Source organism: Pollicipes pollicipes, unplaced genomic scaffold (genome assembly GCF_011947565.3).
Source record: "Pollicipes pollicipes isolate AB1234 unplaced genomic scaffold, Ppol_2.1 Scaffold_7231;HRSCAF=8579_pilon_pilon_pilon, whole genome shotgun sequence".
Lineage (NCBI taxonomy): Eukaryota > Metazoa > Arthropoda > Thecostraca > Pollicipedomorpha > Pollicipedidae > Pollicipes > Pollicipes pollicipes.
In genome coordinates this window covers 24455846-24474641 of record NW_023597034.1, presented here as the reverse complement: position 1 = coordinate 24474641, position 18796 = coordinate 24455846, and the positions used below count along the sequence as shown (strand labels likewise).

The 18796-nt window shown below is 60.0% G+C and overlaps 2 protein-coding genes across 2 annotated transcripts in view; one reads left to right on the top strand and one right to left on the bottom strand.

Moving 5' to 3' along the window:
• Positions 1 to 3736, top strand: part of Pka-C3 (Protein kinase, cAMP-dependent, catalytic subunit 3) — a 52399-nt gene extending 48663 nt beyond the window's left edge. Inside the window, exons 7-8 of the mRNA XM_037233371.1 lie at positions 662 to 739; positions 1118 to 3736. Of these exons, the coding sequence (XP_037089266.1) occupies positions 662 to 739; positions 1118 to 1243 (204 nt within the window). The 3' untranslated portion in view covers positions 1244 to 3736. The remainder of the gene's footprint in view (positions 1 to 661; positions 740 to 1117) is intronic.
• On the bottom strand, positions 3726 to 15316 carry LOC119109652 (DNA replication licensing factor mcm7-like). The gene is given in 11 exon segments (XM_037233370.1): positions 3726 to 4380; positions 5477 to 5715; positions 6431 to 6582; positions 6953 to 7134; positions 11822 to 12033; positions 12421 to 12718; positions 13279 to 13464; positions 14118 to 14255; positions 14807 to 14901; positions 14904 to 14986; positions 15298 to 15316. Coding segments are annotated over 11 exon segments (1767 nt in total). The 5' UTR covers positions 15309 to 15316; the 3' UTR covers positions 3726 to 4209.
• Positions 15317 to 18796: the final 3480 nt, after the last annotated feature.

The following is an 18796-nucleotide window of genomic DNA, read 5'->3' as shown; positions in this document are numbered from 1 at the left end:
CGCCGCGCGGAGCGTGCTTTGGCAGGGTGCGTTGCTGAATCACCAGCTCGTGCGTCACGCTTCTCGTTACGCTTCGAACTGGCCAGCGGTGAGTTCGGTGGCAGCAAATGATGCCAGCCAACTCCTCCGCGGCCTGATGAGATCCTGGCCGGGACGGTGTTTGGCTTCGCTTGATTGGCGCCGCCGCCACTTCCGCCCGACTCTCGCCAGCTTAGGCCGTCAAAAGCGACCCGCTCGATTGCTTTCAGCAGGTGCCGGAGTTGGATGATCAGGGGCCGGGCCTCGTCCCACCAGCGTGCCGCGAACGTCTCCGGAGTTGGCAGGCGCAGTCGCTTACGTGGGTGATATTGTGGCGAGGAGGCTGACGCACTGAATGGGAATAAGCTGGCGGGAGAACCGCTATGCCCCGAGACACTTACAGCGATGTCAAAGCAGCCGCGATGTGTTGATTGGACGGAGTTTGATAGCGATCCCTGTCACGCTTATTGTAGGGACGCGGCCCTGGCACGGGGGTATGTCCCGCCACGTATCGTGCGTGCCATGCGTCGTCGTTCGTCACGCCGTCCACGAGAGGGTGTCCGTTCGTCGCGTTGCGTGCCACGCCGGCCCGGCCACGCCCCTACCTCACGCCATTGCTTCACGCCGGCTGCCTCCTTTCCAGAGCGGCGCAGAAGACGTCAAACGACACAGGTGGTTCAAAAATACCAATTGGGAGGAGGTTTACTACAGAAAACTCAAGGTGAGATCAAAAGTGCCCGCGCGCCTCGCGGAATCTCGAGCACCTGCTGACGATGAACACTGCGTGGGAGTTGCGAGAGCTACGGATGCTGGGAGCTTACCCAATCTCCGCAGCTCTGGGTGCTTACCCCATCACTCGATGTCGGGAAGAAAACTTACATACGTTTTTGTGATCTTTCCTGTGCTTTTATTAAAACCCCGCACGTCTTTGGTGAGTCCCCTTACGTGGTATGGTGGACTTTTCTAAAATTATCGGGGAAAAAGAACGTCAGTTGCGAAAGCGTTGGTGTTGTCGAGAACACGCTGGCACAGAACACTCTGAGCGTCGCCGGGCCTCGCCGGCCATCGACCACTGCCCTGACCGGCGCCTCTGTTGCAGCCGCCCATCGTACCCAAAGTATCGTACGACGGCGACACGCGGAACTTTGACGACTACCCGGAGACGAACTGGCAGAAGGCGCCGGCCGCCAGCGAGAAGGACATGCGACACTTTCTCGACTTCTAGCAAGGTGCAGCGGGTGTGCAATGGACCTGGCCATACGGCCACGACTGTGTGGCGTGCGCCGGCGTGTCGAGCCGTGCCGTGCCGTGCCGTGCCGGGCCGGGCCGTGTCGTGCTGGGCCGGGCCGGGCCGGGCCGAGCCGTGTCGTGTCGGCCGGACGCTGGGAGGCGGCACGTCAACACCGCATGAGTGGCCCGCCACCCAGTTCGTCGGCGTTTGGTCGATGGCCGGCAGGGTCACGACCCCGGCGTGCCGTGGGCCGACACCGGCCGCCCCACCGCCGGCAGCGGTCGTGACCTGCCGTGACCTGCCGTGACCCCGCCCCGGCGGCCCGAGTCGAGGACACTGTTGCCTGGCTCAGCTGGAGCGCCGCTCCCCCGTGGTGCTCTGGCGACCGTGGCGCGCGTGTGGGAGGCGGTGGCGCCTCCGGCGCTGGCACGGTCCGTCCGCGGGACGAGCGGTCAGAGTTCGCGCGCCATGTGGTTCGCAGCCGGCTGGGATTGGTCGGCCGAGGTGCTTCCGCGAGTGATGCCTATTTATATCCCCTCGGGCGACGCGTTCCGTGTGGTCAGTTGACGTTTGTAGCGGAGTATGTTTAGACAACGGCTAGGACTTACGTGTTTCCTGCGACAATACCGCGCTGTCCCGTGATGCCAACAGACTGAAGAATAAGCTGTGTAAATGGAATTTGTGTCCATGTGTCAGTCTGTACATATTACGAAGTGCGCACGCAATACCGAGTATCCGTTACGGGGAGGGGGATTGTGAGGAAATCTGTGTTACGCCACGTTGGCTATTCGCTTCGGAGTTCCGTTGGCCAGCTCCCACTTGGTTCACACGGCTGGCTGGCGCCGTCCGCTCTGGGCCCCGCGCCCAGCGCTGAGAGCGCAGACCGGGCCGGGTTGGCGTGCGTCCCGCACCGTCTACAGCGCTTCGCACCCCACCGCTTATCGGCACGCGCCGAGGCTTACCGCGCGCTCCGTCCGGCCCGCGGGGAGGGGAGGGGGAGATGGGCTGCGCAGTGCGGCCGGAGCCGGTGGCCAGCTGGCGACCGCCGGGGACAGCTGGGGTTGGCCGCCGGCGCCTTCAATTAGTGTCGTCTGGTTCACCGGTGTCGGGCGCCCCAACGCCAGGCTGGCCAGCTCCGATGCGGTCCCCCGGCGCTCACCAAACAGGGCCGGCCTCCTCCTCTCTGCCCGCGCTGGGACAGAACGCGCTGGAGTGGGCATCGGCGGCGTGACCATACGTTGATGCTATTCTCTAGCCCATGCCGTTAGAAGGCGCATATTGAGATGACCTGGACTAGTCTCGTGTCCGTTATATTTCGTTACTCGTGTGAGCGCTCAGCCCTTGAACCGTACCAGGATCCGCAGATGACGGTCTCGCAGATCGCCATCGCAGACGCAGACGGCGATCTCGACTTAGGGCACCAGCTCAAATAGCTTGCACCAGAAGGCGAAGGGCGTTACAAGAATGCCACCTGCACGCTCGGACGCATCAGATGCTTCGTAAGCCAGCGGTTGCAGAGGTCGGATCGGCCACGTGGCGGCGGGGCGGTACGGACCGCACGGCCGTCGACGCCATGCCGCGGCACCTCGGCGTGTCCGGCGGGGCTCTCAGATCCCCTCTCGCCGACTGTAGCTTCGCCTTCACTGCGCCGCCGCGGCCGAGGCCGCCGGCCGGGAGGCGCCGTGAGCAGGCGCAGCAGACGGCGGGGCGGTCCGCTGGTGACGGCTGCTCAGCCTGGCGCCCAGCCACAGCGTCCTGCGATGTGCCAAAATGTGCGCAGCGTACGCTCGCCGCCGGACGGCGCGCAGAGGTCAGGGGGAAGGGGAAATGTCAACCGGGGGCCAGGGTGCTAGCTGACAGGCCGACGTCGCCGCCAGCCCGGCGTTTGTTCTTTTTACGGTCGGACTCGCTGAGGGCCTCAATGGAAAGTTCGGGGTGACCCGTGAACAGATCCGACAGACAGGAAACCCAGCGTGACAAGTCATCAGCAGAGCATATACACAGGCCCCAGGCCCAGAAGCGCGCGGTACCCACTCGGCACGAGCCGGGCGCCGCTTGGCGGCCCCCGGTATGATAACCGGGACGATCCGCGTTCTGGGTGCGGGAATGGTGGCCCCCGAACAGGCTCCTCGCGGGCACGTGCCCGCGAGGAGCGGCGAACCGTCAGTCCGATGTATGTCCGGTTCTCCTCAGTGCGGGCGTGTGGGGTCGCCAGCGCGGCATCACCGTTGATACAGGGCCTCCCCACCCCGCCCCAGCCGCCACGCTGCGCAGCTTGGAGCCCGCAGGCACCTGAGACGCAGGTACCTGAGACGCCGGCGCTGTGCGGCCTTCACGTGCCAGTGTCGACAGATTGTAAATAAGCCTGGTACGCGGATCGGCGGCGTGCGCCCACCTACCGGAAGGTTCCGTGCCAGTCGCGTTGTCAGGAGCTCAGCTGTGAGTCTGTGGATGTGTTCAATTTTTGAATAAAACATATTTATCGAGGCGTGTATTCCATAAGAGGCGTCGAACAGCGTTGGCAACAACAGCGTCGGCGTTGACGGGCAAGGCGCATCATCGATGTGGTGTGGGGGCGCGGGCATCAGCCCAGCCGGCGGCGACAGAGGCGGGCGAGGGGGGATCGGACGCTGACCCGGTACAAGTCTGGTCACACACCTCATGCACCCGTGGGGGCGCGGCCCCATCGCGCCGATTCAGCTACACCCGCAGACGCGAACATAAAGAACCAATGTCAGGAGAAGAAACGCACGGCGCGGCGCTGCGGCCGGCGGATGTTCGGCGCGCGGTCGCGGCTCGGGACGCGCGGGCGGCACCTCCTACAACTCACTGGGTTGCTGGTTTCGCCGCTACTACGCTCGCCAGCCAGCCCGCAGATCGGCGCGCCTCGTACAAACCGCACAAAATGACGTACAAAGGCGACGAGCGGCAGCTGCGGAGGACGGGAGCCGGCGCGCCGCTCAGACGAACGTAAGCCGGGTGCGGCCTTGGTTCAGCATCCACACGTTCAGGTCCTGGTAGCTGTCGAGGCACTGCTCGATCTGGTCGGGCGTGAAGCCCTTGCTGGCGCACAACTCCTGCACGTCGGCCAGCCGCACCGTGCCGGCCACGCCGGCCAGCCCCTTCACCAGCTGCGGAGCGGGGCGGGGAGCAGAGCGTCAGACGGGAGTGTCCTGGCCCACCGAGGAGAGCAGGCGACGCACGTCGCACCTCCGAGACCATGCGGCACACGAGCTCCGACCGACGCCTTGCGTCAGCTGCATCCGCCGCACGGCGGCGGTCGGCTGCGCCAGAGAGCGCTCTCGCACTAATGGTCGTGCCAGCTACAGGAGTCGATAAACAACCAGTCCAGCGCCGTAGATGGACCGCCCGGCTGCGGCCGACACTCGGTAATCGGATGGGACAAAACGCCTTTACGGGTGGACGCGGCATGACGCAGCCAGCGAGCGCTCCGTGCGCATGCGCAGCAACTAAATACGATATCGCGTACGTCTTCCTACAGTTGCGCTGCATCCCTCGGGGGCCAGGCATGCCCAGGCTGCGAACGAGTTCTAATAGGCAAAACCTTTTGGGACGAAGAAACAAGTCCGTTAGACATGTAAACCACATTGCCGCGTACCACCCCGGCAGCGACAAATATGCTACTTTACCTCGCAAACGCATATTTAACATGCGTACTATAAATGGGCATTTCCAGGCGAAATTCAAAAGTTTCTCCGTCCAACCCAGCCGACAGCGATGTAATTACTCTAGCTGGCAAACGCAGTTTTCCCAAGAGATACGGGCAGTCCACGAATCAATTACGGGGCGGCGCGTTATGCATGTCAGGTGAAATGGCTTTAGCCTCACAGATACGTTGCCCTCTGATCTGTGACGACCTGATCCCTACGCCGTGCGTCTGCAATCCAGGCCAAATGGAAAAACAGCAATCCCGGCTGGATGGAAAACCACGCAGCGTGCAAATTTCGATTTATTCCTTCACATGTTCCTTGATTAGCTTCAAGATTCTTGAGATGATATCGTGCGTGCCCTTCCCTCTAAACGGGCATCAAAAGCGAGCCAAAAACACATGCCAATCTCCGTTCTCCCATGGATATGCCTTACCCAGCTCGACACCTTCATCAGTGCTTCACGAACTATCCCCAATAGCGGCGACAGAAAATTCCAGCAGGACTCACACAAGACCAGTTCCATCACGCACTTCACCAACGAGAAAGCATTGCAAACCTCAAAGATGGCGTTGGCGGTAGAGACGGGTGCGCGGCTCTCTACGTCGCAGTTCAGCGAGTCCTTGGACTTCTCCAGCAGCCGCATGGCCTCGTTGACGTCCTCCTTCTCCACCGTGTCCACCAGACGGAGACGGGCCAGCGCCGTGGACAGGCGAAGTATCGCCAGCAAGTTGCGAGCCGAGGTGAACGTCATGTCCTTGTTGTTGCGGGCTTCGCGACGCAGCTCGACGTATGCGCCTGCGAGGGCGGGGGAGGCGGCGCCGTCAGCGATGCGAGGCGGCGGTAAGACGCCGGGAGCAATGCCGAGGTTCGACACACGCGCTGGGGAATGGAGGATGGGGGGGGGGGGGGGGAGGAGTGTGGTCACCGATAAGCCAGGCATCTGTGGGGCACGAGGATAGCCCGGCAATACTCCCGGGCGAAGGTCACGCAGAACCCAGAGGGAATACCCGGCACACCAGCTCTAGGGACCGGCGAGGGCTAGGATGCTGATGGAGCCTCCTGTCTCGCACCCCACGACAGTGTCACCAAGCCTGCCAGAATATGTGCGCCATCCCGTCCACATACAGCGAACGCACGAGCTTAAGCCGTTCGTTGAACTACTGCAACTGGGGGGAGGGGAGTGGGTAATGATATCGCCAGGTCACTTCAACCGGCGTGGGCAACGATGCTGACGAACGCCAGATATCGAGCAAAACACGCCTGTAGTCAGCATGCGCGCCGCAGCCGCGCCCGACCTTGGCGGCCGGGTGGCTGGGCCTCCGCCGTCTCCGCCGCCGGCGGGATCAGGCTGGAGGTCTGGGTCGATGTCCACGTCGAGTCAGGGCATGATCAAGAGCGGAATCGGGACCCGGGGGCGGGATTACGGCCGGGATCGGGGTCGGGATCAGGGTCGGCACTGTCGACGGCGCCGTGATCTGGGCGGCCGTCGGCGTCGGAGCCGGATACTCACTGACGAGGTACTCGGCCAGACTCTCCGGCACGCGCGGCTGCTTGCGCCGGCACAGCGCCACGTAGCGCCGGATGAGCCGCATGCTCAGCGGCTCGAACTGCGTCGGCGGCTGCACGCAGTTCTGGTGCACGTACGTGATGTGCTGGGCCAGCCTGCCGACGGACGGTCAGAGGGTCATCCGGCGCGGCGGCGGGCCGGTAGGCGTACGGGCGAGCGAGCGGACAGCCCCCGGCCGATGGCCACGAGCGAGGCGCGACCGGAGCCAGACATCACGGTCAGGTATCGCACTGTGGCGAGTGTTACACCACATGCGATACGACGTCGGTGTCCCGGACCAGCCCAGCGCAGCACCCAGTGTTGCTGGTGGCATCACCTCACACCCCATGTCAGCCTTGCATCATGACATCCAGTCGGAGCATTGCCAGACGGAAGTCACGCGGCCAGCGCCCGGGACCCCCCGGGGAGACGACCCCCCCCCCCCCCCGGAGCCCGTTCCGGCGCCCGGTTCCGCCGGCGCCTGACCTGAGGTCATTGTCGCGGTCGGCCTTGTCCATGAGCAGCCAGAGCAGGTCGAAGCGGGACAGCAGCGCCGCCGGCAGCTGGATGTTGGCCTCCACTGAGCGCTTGGGATTGTAGCGGCCGTAGGCCGGGTTGGCGGCCGCCAGGATGGAGACCCGGGCGTTCAGTGACGTCATGATGCCCGCCTGAAATCCAGCACGGGGCGCTGTCAGCGCCGGCACACAAGGTCAGCGGCGGCACGCGGCCCCGTTCCAAACGGGGCGCGAGCCACTGGCCCGTCGCTCTTCCTAAACGGACGTGAGTGCGATTGTATCGCAGGCAATCGGTTTGTCCAAATCGCCCCACGAGCCGACTGGTCGGGATCACGGGGCCGTGCCAACTCGGTGCTAAGCGCTGGAAGCGAATTGGCAGCGAGAAATGGAAAGAGGAACAGGCAGCCGGCGTAGAAATGAAAGCGCAGTCGTCGTACCAACGTCATCTCGCATTCAGGGTGAGAACCGCTTCGCATGTGCGACTGGTTCATGCTTGTCACAATACAATACGTGCGCTAAACGGCCAAACCAACGTTTTTCGCGCCAACGGCCAAACCGTGGACGTTTCCGTCGATTGATTCCTAGAAGCACAGCCGAACTTAGCCCGCGCTTTCGCGCAAGAGAAATGTGCGTCACATCCTCCGCCAGGCGGCCACCTTTCGGACCGGACAATCGACTCCGACAGGCGGGCCGCGGGGGTGGAGCCGCGGCGTCCGGCGGCGCCGCCGTTTGGCTTGGCGGGGCGTGGCGGCCCGCCGGAGCCGCCCCCGGGCGTCTAGTCTCCGGCGGCGGCTGCGGCGAGCCTCAGACGGCGCCTTGATGTGCCGTCCGCGCCAGCCACATCACCGGCGCCATGAGTCAGCCGGCGCCTCACAAAGGCGGTCAGCCATCCTGTCTGAGCGCCTGTTATCGGCCGCCCGGCGGGAGTTCCGCTGTTTACAGTGCCGGAAGCGGCCCGGCAGCAGCCGGCCGCGGCCGCCGCGCGCCAGGAGAGCACCCACCGACGCGCCGACGGTTCTCACCAGGACGTGGCCGCGTTCTCATCCCATCGCCCGGCCGTGATTAAATCACCGTCAAATTCACTCCGAATCGATGACGATGGTCGCGCGCCGACGGAGACCGAGGGTGATAACCCTGCGCCACCTCTGCCACATCGGCGAGCCGGCGGCGGCCATTGGACAGACCAGCGCAGAGACTCGGGAGGGTGGCGGGCGGCCGACCGCATCGCCGCTGCGGGAGGCCGCGGAAGCTCCAGCCGCCGGCCACATCCACCAGCGCGCGTGGCCACAGCGCACTAAGGCTCTTCTGTTCTCCGAAAAGTCACGATGAACCTTTGTCCGACGCGATCGCAGCGCGACACATCCGTGTTTTCTGTTTACGTCTTCGTAACTTTCGTGACAATAACTGCGCATGGTGAGCGTACCACGCGTCCCTTTAACAATGGAAACTACAAATTATGCTGTTTGTAATGCATAACACACCTTTTCATCGTCCGCGGGCGGTCCCAGGCGCCAATATTGACTTGTTTATGACTGAACCAGTTGCGCCATTTCTGTCTAGCTTCAATCAAGTGACGGAAATAAGTTCTGCGCGTCCGACAAGGATCATGCGTGACGTCACGCATGCTGATGATGGTCGAAGTTTTAGGGTGCGCCGACTGCGATGGTTATTTTGCGCCGTGACGTCACGTAGACTCTTTGTCATCTGGACTGGCGCGATTACATCTAGACCACGCTTTTTCGTTACGGTGCGCACTTAACTGCGCGGATATGACACGGATATCAAATGGACTGAATAAATGGTTCAACGCCGTTCGATGAAATTTACAGCACGGTGCATCTCAAAGCAAGCATGTCCCATTCGCGCTACCAAAAACCTGCCCGTACACCCGCGTCAATGGGGCTTCATCACGCAACCAGGTGCTGATGCTCTACGACATCCCCGCCTCTCCCCCTGCCAGGAAGGACAGACATCTCGCTGGGATATCAGCGCGACCCACCCGCAGTAAAGAGGTGTCCTCAACAACCAGTGAGCATACTGATGAGCGGGAGTACTGACCGTGCGTCTTACGCAACGCACACTTCAACCCCGCACGCGTGCCCACACAGCTGGCGGATGTCGACGACCACCCCGTCCTGACGTTACTGCAGGCGCAACGATGTCCAATATTGCTCTGGACCCATCGTGAAACAGGCTGAAAGCGCCGTATTGCGCAGCGCACGAGCTTTAACGTGCTACTGGTTTTAATCAATGCCGCAAGCACAGCTGTAAGCTCTGATTAAGGCCCACAGCTTGTATCAAAAACAGGTTAAACTGGCTTTAATTTCGGCTCTGATTTCGGGCGGGACGGCCCCGACAGGTCAGACAAGACGCGCGGTCTGATAGCACCGCGCCGGTAACGCCCGTCAACAGTCACAACGCCGTTAGCCCCACCCCGAGAGCCCGACAGAATCAGAACGCTCGGGACCAATCTGTGACCGCGGGAGCCGGCCGGTCCTGCTCAGCAGCCGGCGGACCACGAAGCCAGCGCCAGCTCCAGCTCTCCGCCAGCCTCAAGAGCGCCATGGAGCGTGGCCCAGTGCGGATCGCGTTCGAAGAGGCCAGGCAGCAGTTCTCGCGGCTGCTGGAGCAGACACCGCTCAGCGGCGCCCTTCTGGCCGCCACGTTCGCCCAACTGGAGGCATGTCTGGCGGCCGGCGAGCGGCTGCAGGAGCGCCAGTGGCGCCACCTGCGGCGTCGCCTGGCCGCCCGCTGGCGCCGCCACAGCCAGGCCGCATGCCAGCCGCGCCTGCAGCAGCTGGCGCACCACCGCCGACTGCTGGCCGAGCAGCAGCCGCGCCTGACGACCTGCTGGCCGAGGCGCACCGCCAGCTGGAGCGGCTGGCCGAGCCGCCCTCCGACCTGCCCAGCCGGCTGCAGCGCAAATGGGACAGCATGATCGCAGTGGACGCGGACGGGGACGACGCTACTCCGCCGCCGGCGCCGGACGAAGACGCCGCTGCTCCGCCGCCGGCCACGGACGGAGACGCCGCTGCTCCGCCGCGCACCCTGAAGCCGTGGCTGATCGAGGGCCTGACGCTGGCTGAGACGTGCGTGAAGGGGCGCCTGCTGGAGCGGCTGCGCCAGCTCGAGTCGCAGCTGGACTGGCTCCGTAGCCAGCGCGACACCCAGTACCGGCCGGCCTGCGACTACGGCCACTGCCTGCGTCGCTTCCTCACCTGCACCGAGAAGACGGCACACAGCACCAAAGAGCTCATGAAGGTGAGGCTGCCGTCTGCCGTTCAGGCAGGGGTCAGTTCAGTCGCGTGAGGCGGATCTTGAGCCGACCTCCCTGGCAGCAAACCAACAGCTTCGGGTCCAGCTCCCGCCCAGAGGAACGCATAACGAACTACTTAGCGTGATGTACCAAAGAATCGCAACTGGTATATCCTTTCTAGGCCAAAAGTATTTTCAACCTATGAAACTGCGTGTTACCTATGCTGCACGCCGTATGCTGTATATGTATGGCGAGCATCGTGCGCGCATCACTGGGGTTTACGTTACGGGCTAGTCATTGGGGCTGACCCATGCCCAAGACTTTGCACGACATATTGTGTATAAGTGTGCTTCGTGGATATCAAATTGCCTCTTCAAGCAGCAAAATCGAATACAAACCTGTAAAATACATCAACACCGTTGAGTGCGTAAAACAGCCAATCAAAATTGACCAGCCACGGAAGCTGTCCCCTAACCCCACGAGCCCGGGCTCCAACAGCGTCGGATGTCACACGTCCCGGTCGCTCGGCAGGCGCGCGCCGACGTACGCCTGCACGCGGCCTGGGTACGCGAGCACCACCACCGGCTGCGTCGTCCGCCACCGGCGGCGACGACGACCAACGCGGCCGACTGCGGCGCCTCGGCCGAGCTGCGCCACTACGACGAGCAGCTGGAGGAGGGCGAGCCGGGCCCGGCGCCGGCAGACAGCCAGCCACGCGTCGACCGCACCGCCGGGCCGCCGCCGCTCGACGAGAAGCTGCTGTACGCGCGCCTCGACGCCGACGAGAGCCGCGCCCTGGTGGCGGCCGCCGCGGAGCGCGGCTGCTGGTACCCGGTGGAGTTCGCGCTGGCGCACGACCGACTCACGCTCACCGCCGACTGCGTGGTGGCCATGTTCGTGTGCTGCCGGTGCCGCGGCCGCTGCAGCTGCCAGTGGACGCGGCTGGCGCTGGCCGCGCAGCGCCGCGTGCCCGAGCGGCCGGCGCGCAAGCGCGGCTGGGGCTGGCGCAAGATGCGCATGGCCACGCAGCTGATCCGGCTGCTGCACAGCTCGCAGCTGGAGGTCTGATGTTCGCCGGCGTCGCGCTCTCCGCGCCCCGACGCGCGGTAAATCAACGGAACCGAGGACGGGGCGGAGGCTGACAGGCGACGGGCGACACGGCGGCCAGCCGCTGTGAGCCGGCCGGCGGCTCGCCAGAGGGAGAGATGGACCCTGGACACACTCCGCAGGGCGTCTGGCCCAACTGATTTAATGCGCGCACGAAGGGAATGAAGTCTAGAGAACATATGTGCCATTCATACCATAAGTAACTTCCTAACGGACCTGGTCCCATTCCAGCTAAGTCTTCTATGGGTTCTAAGGGCCGTCGACTGCGTGAGATCAATAATGCCATAAAAACCTTTATCTTAAATAAATATAATTCAAACCTTGAAACGTTGATCAACTTAAGTTCCACAGCATGGCTGCACAAACCAGCCTTCAACGCATTCTCACCTACGGACGAGGCTAAAAAAAAAACACTGTTCGAAAGTCCGCAGCCCTGACTGCTCGCAAAGCGGCGTCGCCCGCCCGTGGTGACCTGACCTTAGCGATGGAGATGGTCTGCTGTTCCATGACCTCGTGAATGGCGGTACGGTCGTGGTCGGCCATCTTGTCGAACTCGTCGATGCAGCAGATGCCCTGGTCGGCCAGCACCAGGGCGCCGCCCTCCAGCACCATTTGGTCGGTGAGCGGGTCCTTCATGACGGCCGCCGTGAGTCCGACCCCCGACGAGCCGCGACCCGTCGTGTACTGGCCTGCGGGCAGAGCGGGCGGAGCAGTCAGGCGAGCAGCGCCTCCTGACCATGTGGAGCGGGCGGAGCGGGCAGAGCGGTCAAGCCAGCCGGGCCTCCTGACCGTGTGGAGCGGGCGGAGCGGTCAGGAGAGCCGCGCCACTTCATCAAACGTGCCGCTTTCAGAGCGAACGGAGCCACGTAACCAGACATGTCGAGAGCAGAACAATACGCAGCCAAAGGGCGCTTGTCAGCATACGGTTAAAATAAATCAAAACAACGACAGCACGCACCCGACGTGGGCACGATATAAGCATCGGAAGTTCCGCGGTCGGCACGACCTGCCGGGCGCGAAATGTGTCGAAGTGCTGACACGCGAGCCAAGCCGGCGCGCCGGTGGGGAGGACTCACTGCGGGGAGCCAGACGGTCGATATAGCCGAGCAGCTGCGACTTGGCCACGCCCGGGTCTCCCATCAGGCAGATGTTGATACTGCCGCGGATCTTCATGCCGTTGGGGTTGGTGTCGACGCCGCCGACCAACAGCAGCAGCAGCGCCTTCTTGACGTCTTCCATGCCGAAGATCTCCGGCGCGATCGACTGGGCCAGCTTCTCGTAGAAGTCGTCCTGCGAGACCAGTCGGATCTCGTCCTCGGTCAGCAGGTCACAGTCGGCCTCGTCGTCGTCCGTCTTGTTCATCTGGATCAGCCGCTGCCGGACGGAGTGGGACGGCGTCAAGCGTCGGCTGACGGGCCCCGGTTGACACCGGTGGCGCCGGACGGAGGGGGATGGGGCGCCGGCTGACGGGCCCCGGCCGGCACCGGACGCACGACGCACAGGTCAGTCAGTGGTGACGACCGCCAGAGACAGTGTGCAAGTCATCACCAGTGGTTGCCACCTAGCAGCCATTGGCCCACCATTGCTGACGAAGCCATACGACACAAACGTAATGCAAGGCAGTTAGCGTTCGTGGCACCCTTGACGCGCACGCACTGGTTACTCGAGTAAATCGTGCCGGCAGCTATAATCTTTGTCCCCCCCCCCCTCCTTTGCATCCCTCCCTGACGTTTTCGCCATGCGTTAATACCACTAGCGCAACAGCCATCAATATGTGAAACTACCACCGCTAAACAAATAACACAAACTGTTCTCAGTGACGGAAAAGGCCGCCGATCAGCAGCAGCCCCGGGCACCGCCACCCGACTGGCCTCCGCAGCGGCCCAAGCCGGACACGGGCACGGGCCGGCCGTCAGCCAGCGGCCGGCACTCACGTGCGCGTCCATGTACGTGTCGCTGAGCAGGCCGGCGGTGAGGGCAGCGAAGCCGGCGGCGCGCGCCACGGGCAGGAAGATGCCCGTCACGGCCACGTGGTCGCCGGGCTGCGTCAGCCGCGTCAGCTCGCCGCGGCACACGATCGTCATCGAGCGCGGGATGTTGCCCACCGGCACCTGGTCGCTCTGTCAAACGGGAGGGCACGTCGGTCAGCGGGGTGGGATGTTGCCCACCGGCACCTGGTCGCTCTGTCAAGCGAGGAGGCACGTCGGTCAGCGGGGTGGGATGTTGCCCACCGGCACATGGTCTGCCGAGCGGGGGTCAAGCTGCGGAGTTTTACAACGGGACCCGGCCGTGAGCCGAGACAATGGTCGCTCTAGGCAGACGGGGGCCGAGCAGGCGGGTGAGCGCGTCAATCAGTGGAGCGGGGTCACGGGCGGCGGGCGCGGCGCTTAACGGGTCTTTGCGAAGTGGATAACGGCAGTCAGACCCGAGGTCAACTGCAGGCAGAGGGCGGTAGACACAGCGAAGGGAACGGAGGAGAGACATGCTTACATCTGGTCATTGCCCACCTTACGATGGCGGCCAGACCATTCTAGAGCCGTTCAGAAGCCGACAAATCACAGACCACATGGATCGCCCAAAGCATCAACGGTCCGACCAACAGCCAACGGTCTAGATCCCTTTAGCTAATCGTCATGCAGCGAAACGTGTCAGACCCGTATCCATATCACGTACAAATAAATGTCGCCATCGGCAACACAGTCGTCATTTCCGAGCAACTAAGCGAAAGGTCGCTGCCGTGCGCCGAGCTCGCCACGTCGCGGCACGAACTCACGTGTTCCTGGATCTTGATCTCCTGGAACTTGACGAACTTGGAGCCGCGCGACTGCACGTACAGCCGGCCTCCGGACTTGTTGACGCGGCAGTCCTCGCTGGGACACATCAGCAGCGGCATGAAGGACGGCGAGTTGATCTGCGCCACCAGGAAAAACACAGCGGCGAACGCGTCAGCAAACGGCTCTCCGCCGGCGCGCAGCCGGATGTGATGTAGGATGTGCATGTGACGCAAGATAACACATCTTCCACACTGTGAGGCAAGCCGCCGTAGCATGGCCATCGGCGAGTAGTCTATCGGACGTAAACGTCATTAACTAATCAACGGCATCCTAATCGCGAAAACGGCATCGCATGACCCCAGCGATAATCGCGACATGCATCGGGCACTCACATCATGATGGCAGGCCGAATAACTGGACATGCTCTGGCGTTGGCATCATCACATACGCGGACTGTCTGGGCGCTACGGCCGACGGGCAGCGCGGCTGGACGGCACGGAGCACTCCGTCACTCATACAACACGGCCATCCGAACTACACAGACCCTCGCCGATCACCAGGCAATCAGCAGATAGCCTGTCTGGATGCCGTGCTAGGCGCGTCGCTCAAGTGCCGTCTACAGGGGGCGTGGTTCGCCGACGGGGGGAGGGCGGGGAGGGCGGGGGAGGGGGGGGGGGGGGGGGCTCACCGGCTGGTACGTCTCGGCGCCGCACTGGTCGCACGTGTAGGTGGCCACCTGCAGCATGGGCTTGACCTCGGTGGCCCGCGTCACGATGCCCTGACCTGCACCAGCTTGCCGATGTGCTCGGCCTTGATATCGCGCACGGCCACGTGTTTGGCGGTCGCCGGCAGTCGGAACACCACCTCGCTGCAGACACGGCCGCGCCAGGTCAGGCCATGGCAGGTCATGGGAGGCCCTTCCGGCGGTCAGAGGGTCGACGAGGGGCCGCATCCCGACAAACATATGCTTTTGACCAATCGACACACGTGCTGAGCCGTGCTTAACGCCAGCGGCAGCATTTCAACAAATGCCACTCAAAGCAACGAGGAGAAAGCTCAAAACCTGACCGAACACACCAAGTCACGGTGCGTCGTTTTAGATTCGAGCCAACAACACAGTGTCATGTCTGCCCGTGTCAGGCAGACTGGCCAGCGCGGCTGACCAGCCGGAACACTCACAATCTGCGCATCAGCTCGGAGGGGGTACTTGTTGCGCGGGTCCCGGCTCTCGCCCGGCTGCCGCAGCCGCTCCTCCATCAGCATGCGGTGCTCGATGTAGACGTCCAGCGCGTCGCGGGCCGCCACCTGTCGACGCCCCAGGTGCCGTCACAGCCACAGCCGGGCCCGCAGGCGGCGCGGCGCTGGGTACGGCACGCGAAGGTGGGCTCAAACGGCTGTGGCAGACGGGGCTGGTGTGGACAATCGTGTACAGTATTCACCGAATGGTGTCAACTGGAGCACACGATATCCTCGCTTGTTACCGATTTGAGAGTTAGTGTCAACTGGAGCACACGACATCCTCGCTTGTTGCTGACCTCCTGCGAGCCAAACTCGCTCAAGCTGAAGTTCGATTCTTTGGGTCAACACAACACTGACCTCCCTTGTCTTGTACTCCGGCAGGAGGTCGTACACCACATCGGAGAACAGAAGGGTATAACGGCGGGCATTTCGACCACGGCCTCAGACAGATCCTGGTCGTAGCCCTCTGAAAAGAGCCACCGTCATTTCCTATGTAGCCCTCTCCACCATGCTTACAGTAACAGGACCCAGTTCAATGGACAGGGCCTCCCCAGTCAAAATTATTTGCAACTGTATTCCATAATATGGTCTAACACAACACCCAAATTATGAAACCTCAGAATTTCAGGATTTTGTTTGGGGGTGAGGGTTGGGGATCAAAGGCCTACATTCAGGAATAAACCCTTTGTTCAGTCTCATAAGACCATCAAACTTCTGATAAAACTGACCCAGCCAAGCCCAGACACATCCGGCTCCATCAGAACAAAAAAGAGTCAATCCCCCATGACTCCGCACAAATTCTGTTGATCACGAGGTCAATTCTGATTCTATGCCCAGTCCATCAGCAGCCTGTTAGCCAAATCAATAATACATCATTGCCACTACAAATAGATTGATGACAGCATACCAGTACCCTCGCCAATGGGCACGTGGTTCCAGTTGATGTCACACAGGCCTTCAAGGATTTCCTACATGACAGATCTCTTACCGACATCATCCAGGTCTATGGTGAGCAGAACCTGCTCGCGGTGAGCCAGTGCTGTCAGCTGGCGGGCATACTTGAAATCCTTTTTGCGGCCCTCCTTCACGTGGAACTCGACCAGAAACTGGCGAATTTTGGCTGAAACAGAGCATGGATTACCACATACATACTATAGCAGCACACGTGCGGCAGTACAGTTTGCAGGTGTCATGTGGGGTAGGTGGTTTCATGATCGCTTTGATATAAGAAGTGAACATTTTCTTCTTCTTTGGATCTGTTTAAAAGACCTGTTAATGCCAGATTATGGCAAACCACACTGCAAATTAACCATGTGAATTAAGCATGCCTCATCACATTACCTGCAGAATATTCAATTTCCTCTGCCTATTAAGTATTCCAATTTTGTACCTTTAGTCTGGGACCATCCAAGCAGAACAAAAAGTTTGTGCAGCCTACAACAAATATGTGAGGTCACATTCAACCAAAGGCATGAAGCTTTCACCACAAAGTGAAATGAGCTCAGTGTACAAGTTTCATGACATCAGTTGAAGTACCTACTGTCTGATTCATCCAAATGCAGCCTCAGCATATGATTGATGGAATTAACTGTGAACATATTAGATACTAGAATTAAAGTGACTGATGTCATGTCTTTAGCTTGCCATCTGTCTAACCAAAACACCATTTTCTCAACATGCAAGTATTAGTGAATGTGATAGATCTGTTCATTGAGGCCCATGATGAACAGTGGCATACAAGCTAATGGTGAACATCAATGAAGAAACCAATCTAAACCAACAATGGCAGTAACCATAACCTTAGCTAACCTGTGGCTAGCTTCATCAAATTATAAGAACAATAAGAATGTCTTGGGGCTTCTGGTGGCATCATCAAGAGCAGGCAAACATAGTTCACTGCATGGTATTTCTGGTCTTCTGATGAAATCAGTGATCACAAGCAAAATTTGGGAAGTTTGACTTTTACTTGGCTTAGTGGTATGCAGCTGTCAAATGGCATATGGCAAAGACCTCAATGCAAAGATGCACCACATTTGCTGATAGCCTGCAGTGTTATGAAGCTTTCAGTAAAAAGATACAGCTTACCAATCATTCACTACATAAAATTTTACTTGACAGAAGTGCAAGACTACCACAATCATAGTTAGATGGCACTGGTAGCAATGCATTCATGATGCACCCATATACATGTATGAACAAAATAATGCACATCTAACACCACAAGACTCACACAATATGCTCACAACACATAAGATGCAGACAATAATGATGAAAATACCTTGCAAACTAAACTAGACAACAGTTTTTTCAAAGCAGGCTACTAATGAAATCATATTTCATGCCATAAAAGGATGAATAAATGCATGTCACAAAACAGCAAAACACAAAGCAAACAAAAATATTGTTTTGGAAGCACATGCCAGACTGCATGATCCAAATTACAAACAAAAAAATGCACAACAGCACCAACATCACAATGATGCAAGCATGACTCCTAGCACTGAGAGCTTGGTAAATGGCCAACCACCTATTTCAGAGCAGAGCCCATGGTTCAAGGAATTAAGAAGTCCTAAAAACTCAATAACCCTTTAAGCGAAAACTATGCAACATTCACCTTGTCTAAGTTCGTCGCACGCAAGCACGAGGTTCAGCACAGAAGTCCCATAGACATCCCGCGTCCTTCAGTGGGATACTTTTTGCAGCCTAGCTGCAGACCAGCCGCATCTTAATACCCATGCACGTAAGGAATTGAGGTGTCAATATTCCAAAGTGCCAATATTTACCCAGATTCGATAGAACATGCACTGTAACGATCAATCTACGTTAGTACGCTTACCCTTCTCCTGTTCGTAGTCACGGGTGCGGCCATCCATGATGAATTATAAAGGCGCGAGATCTGCTAGCTGTCGGCCTTAGCCAATTGACACGAGAGTGCTTCCCCACGGAAGTCCACGATATCACAGTCAGCGGACTATCCCCTGTGAAAGGCTGGTACAATGCGAGCGATAAAACCTACTAATGATGAAAATGCCTGCGCGGAGACGGTCACGCCGGCGGCCGAAACCCCTAGATCTCGCACGGCGCGCAAAGTGCGCCACAAACAATGACGGCTCTGGGTATTTGGCGCCAAATATAATAGAGGTGGACAAAGAGAGCCATCGTGTTACTCATTCTGAACAGATTGGCGCATTAAACACGATTTCTCATCATATTTTTTCATTGAACTAACGTGACGGTTTGCTTCTAGAATGGCTTGGCTAATATGGTATGCAATCTACGCTAGTGCTTAAGTTTCACAGAATCACTACAGCTTGAATGCCAAACGCATGGCAAATGCAAGAAAAATAATTTGGGCCAGGGTGTCACAACCTCCCACGCATTTACCCCAAGAAACAGTATTTTGGTGGGACCCACCCCATTAGAAGATACGTTAAACTGC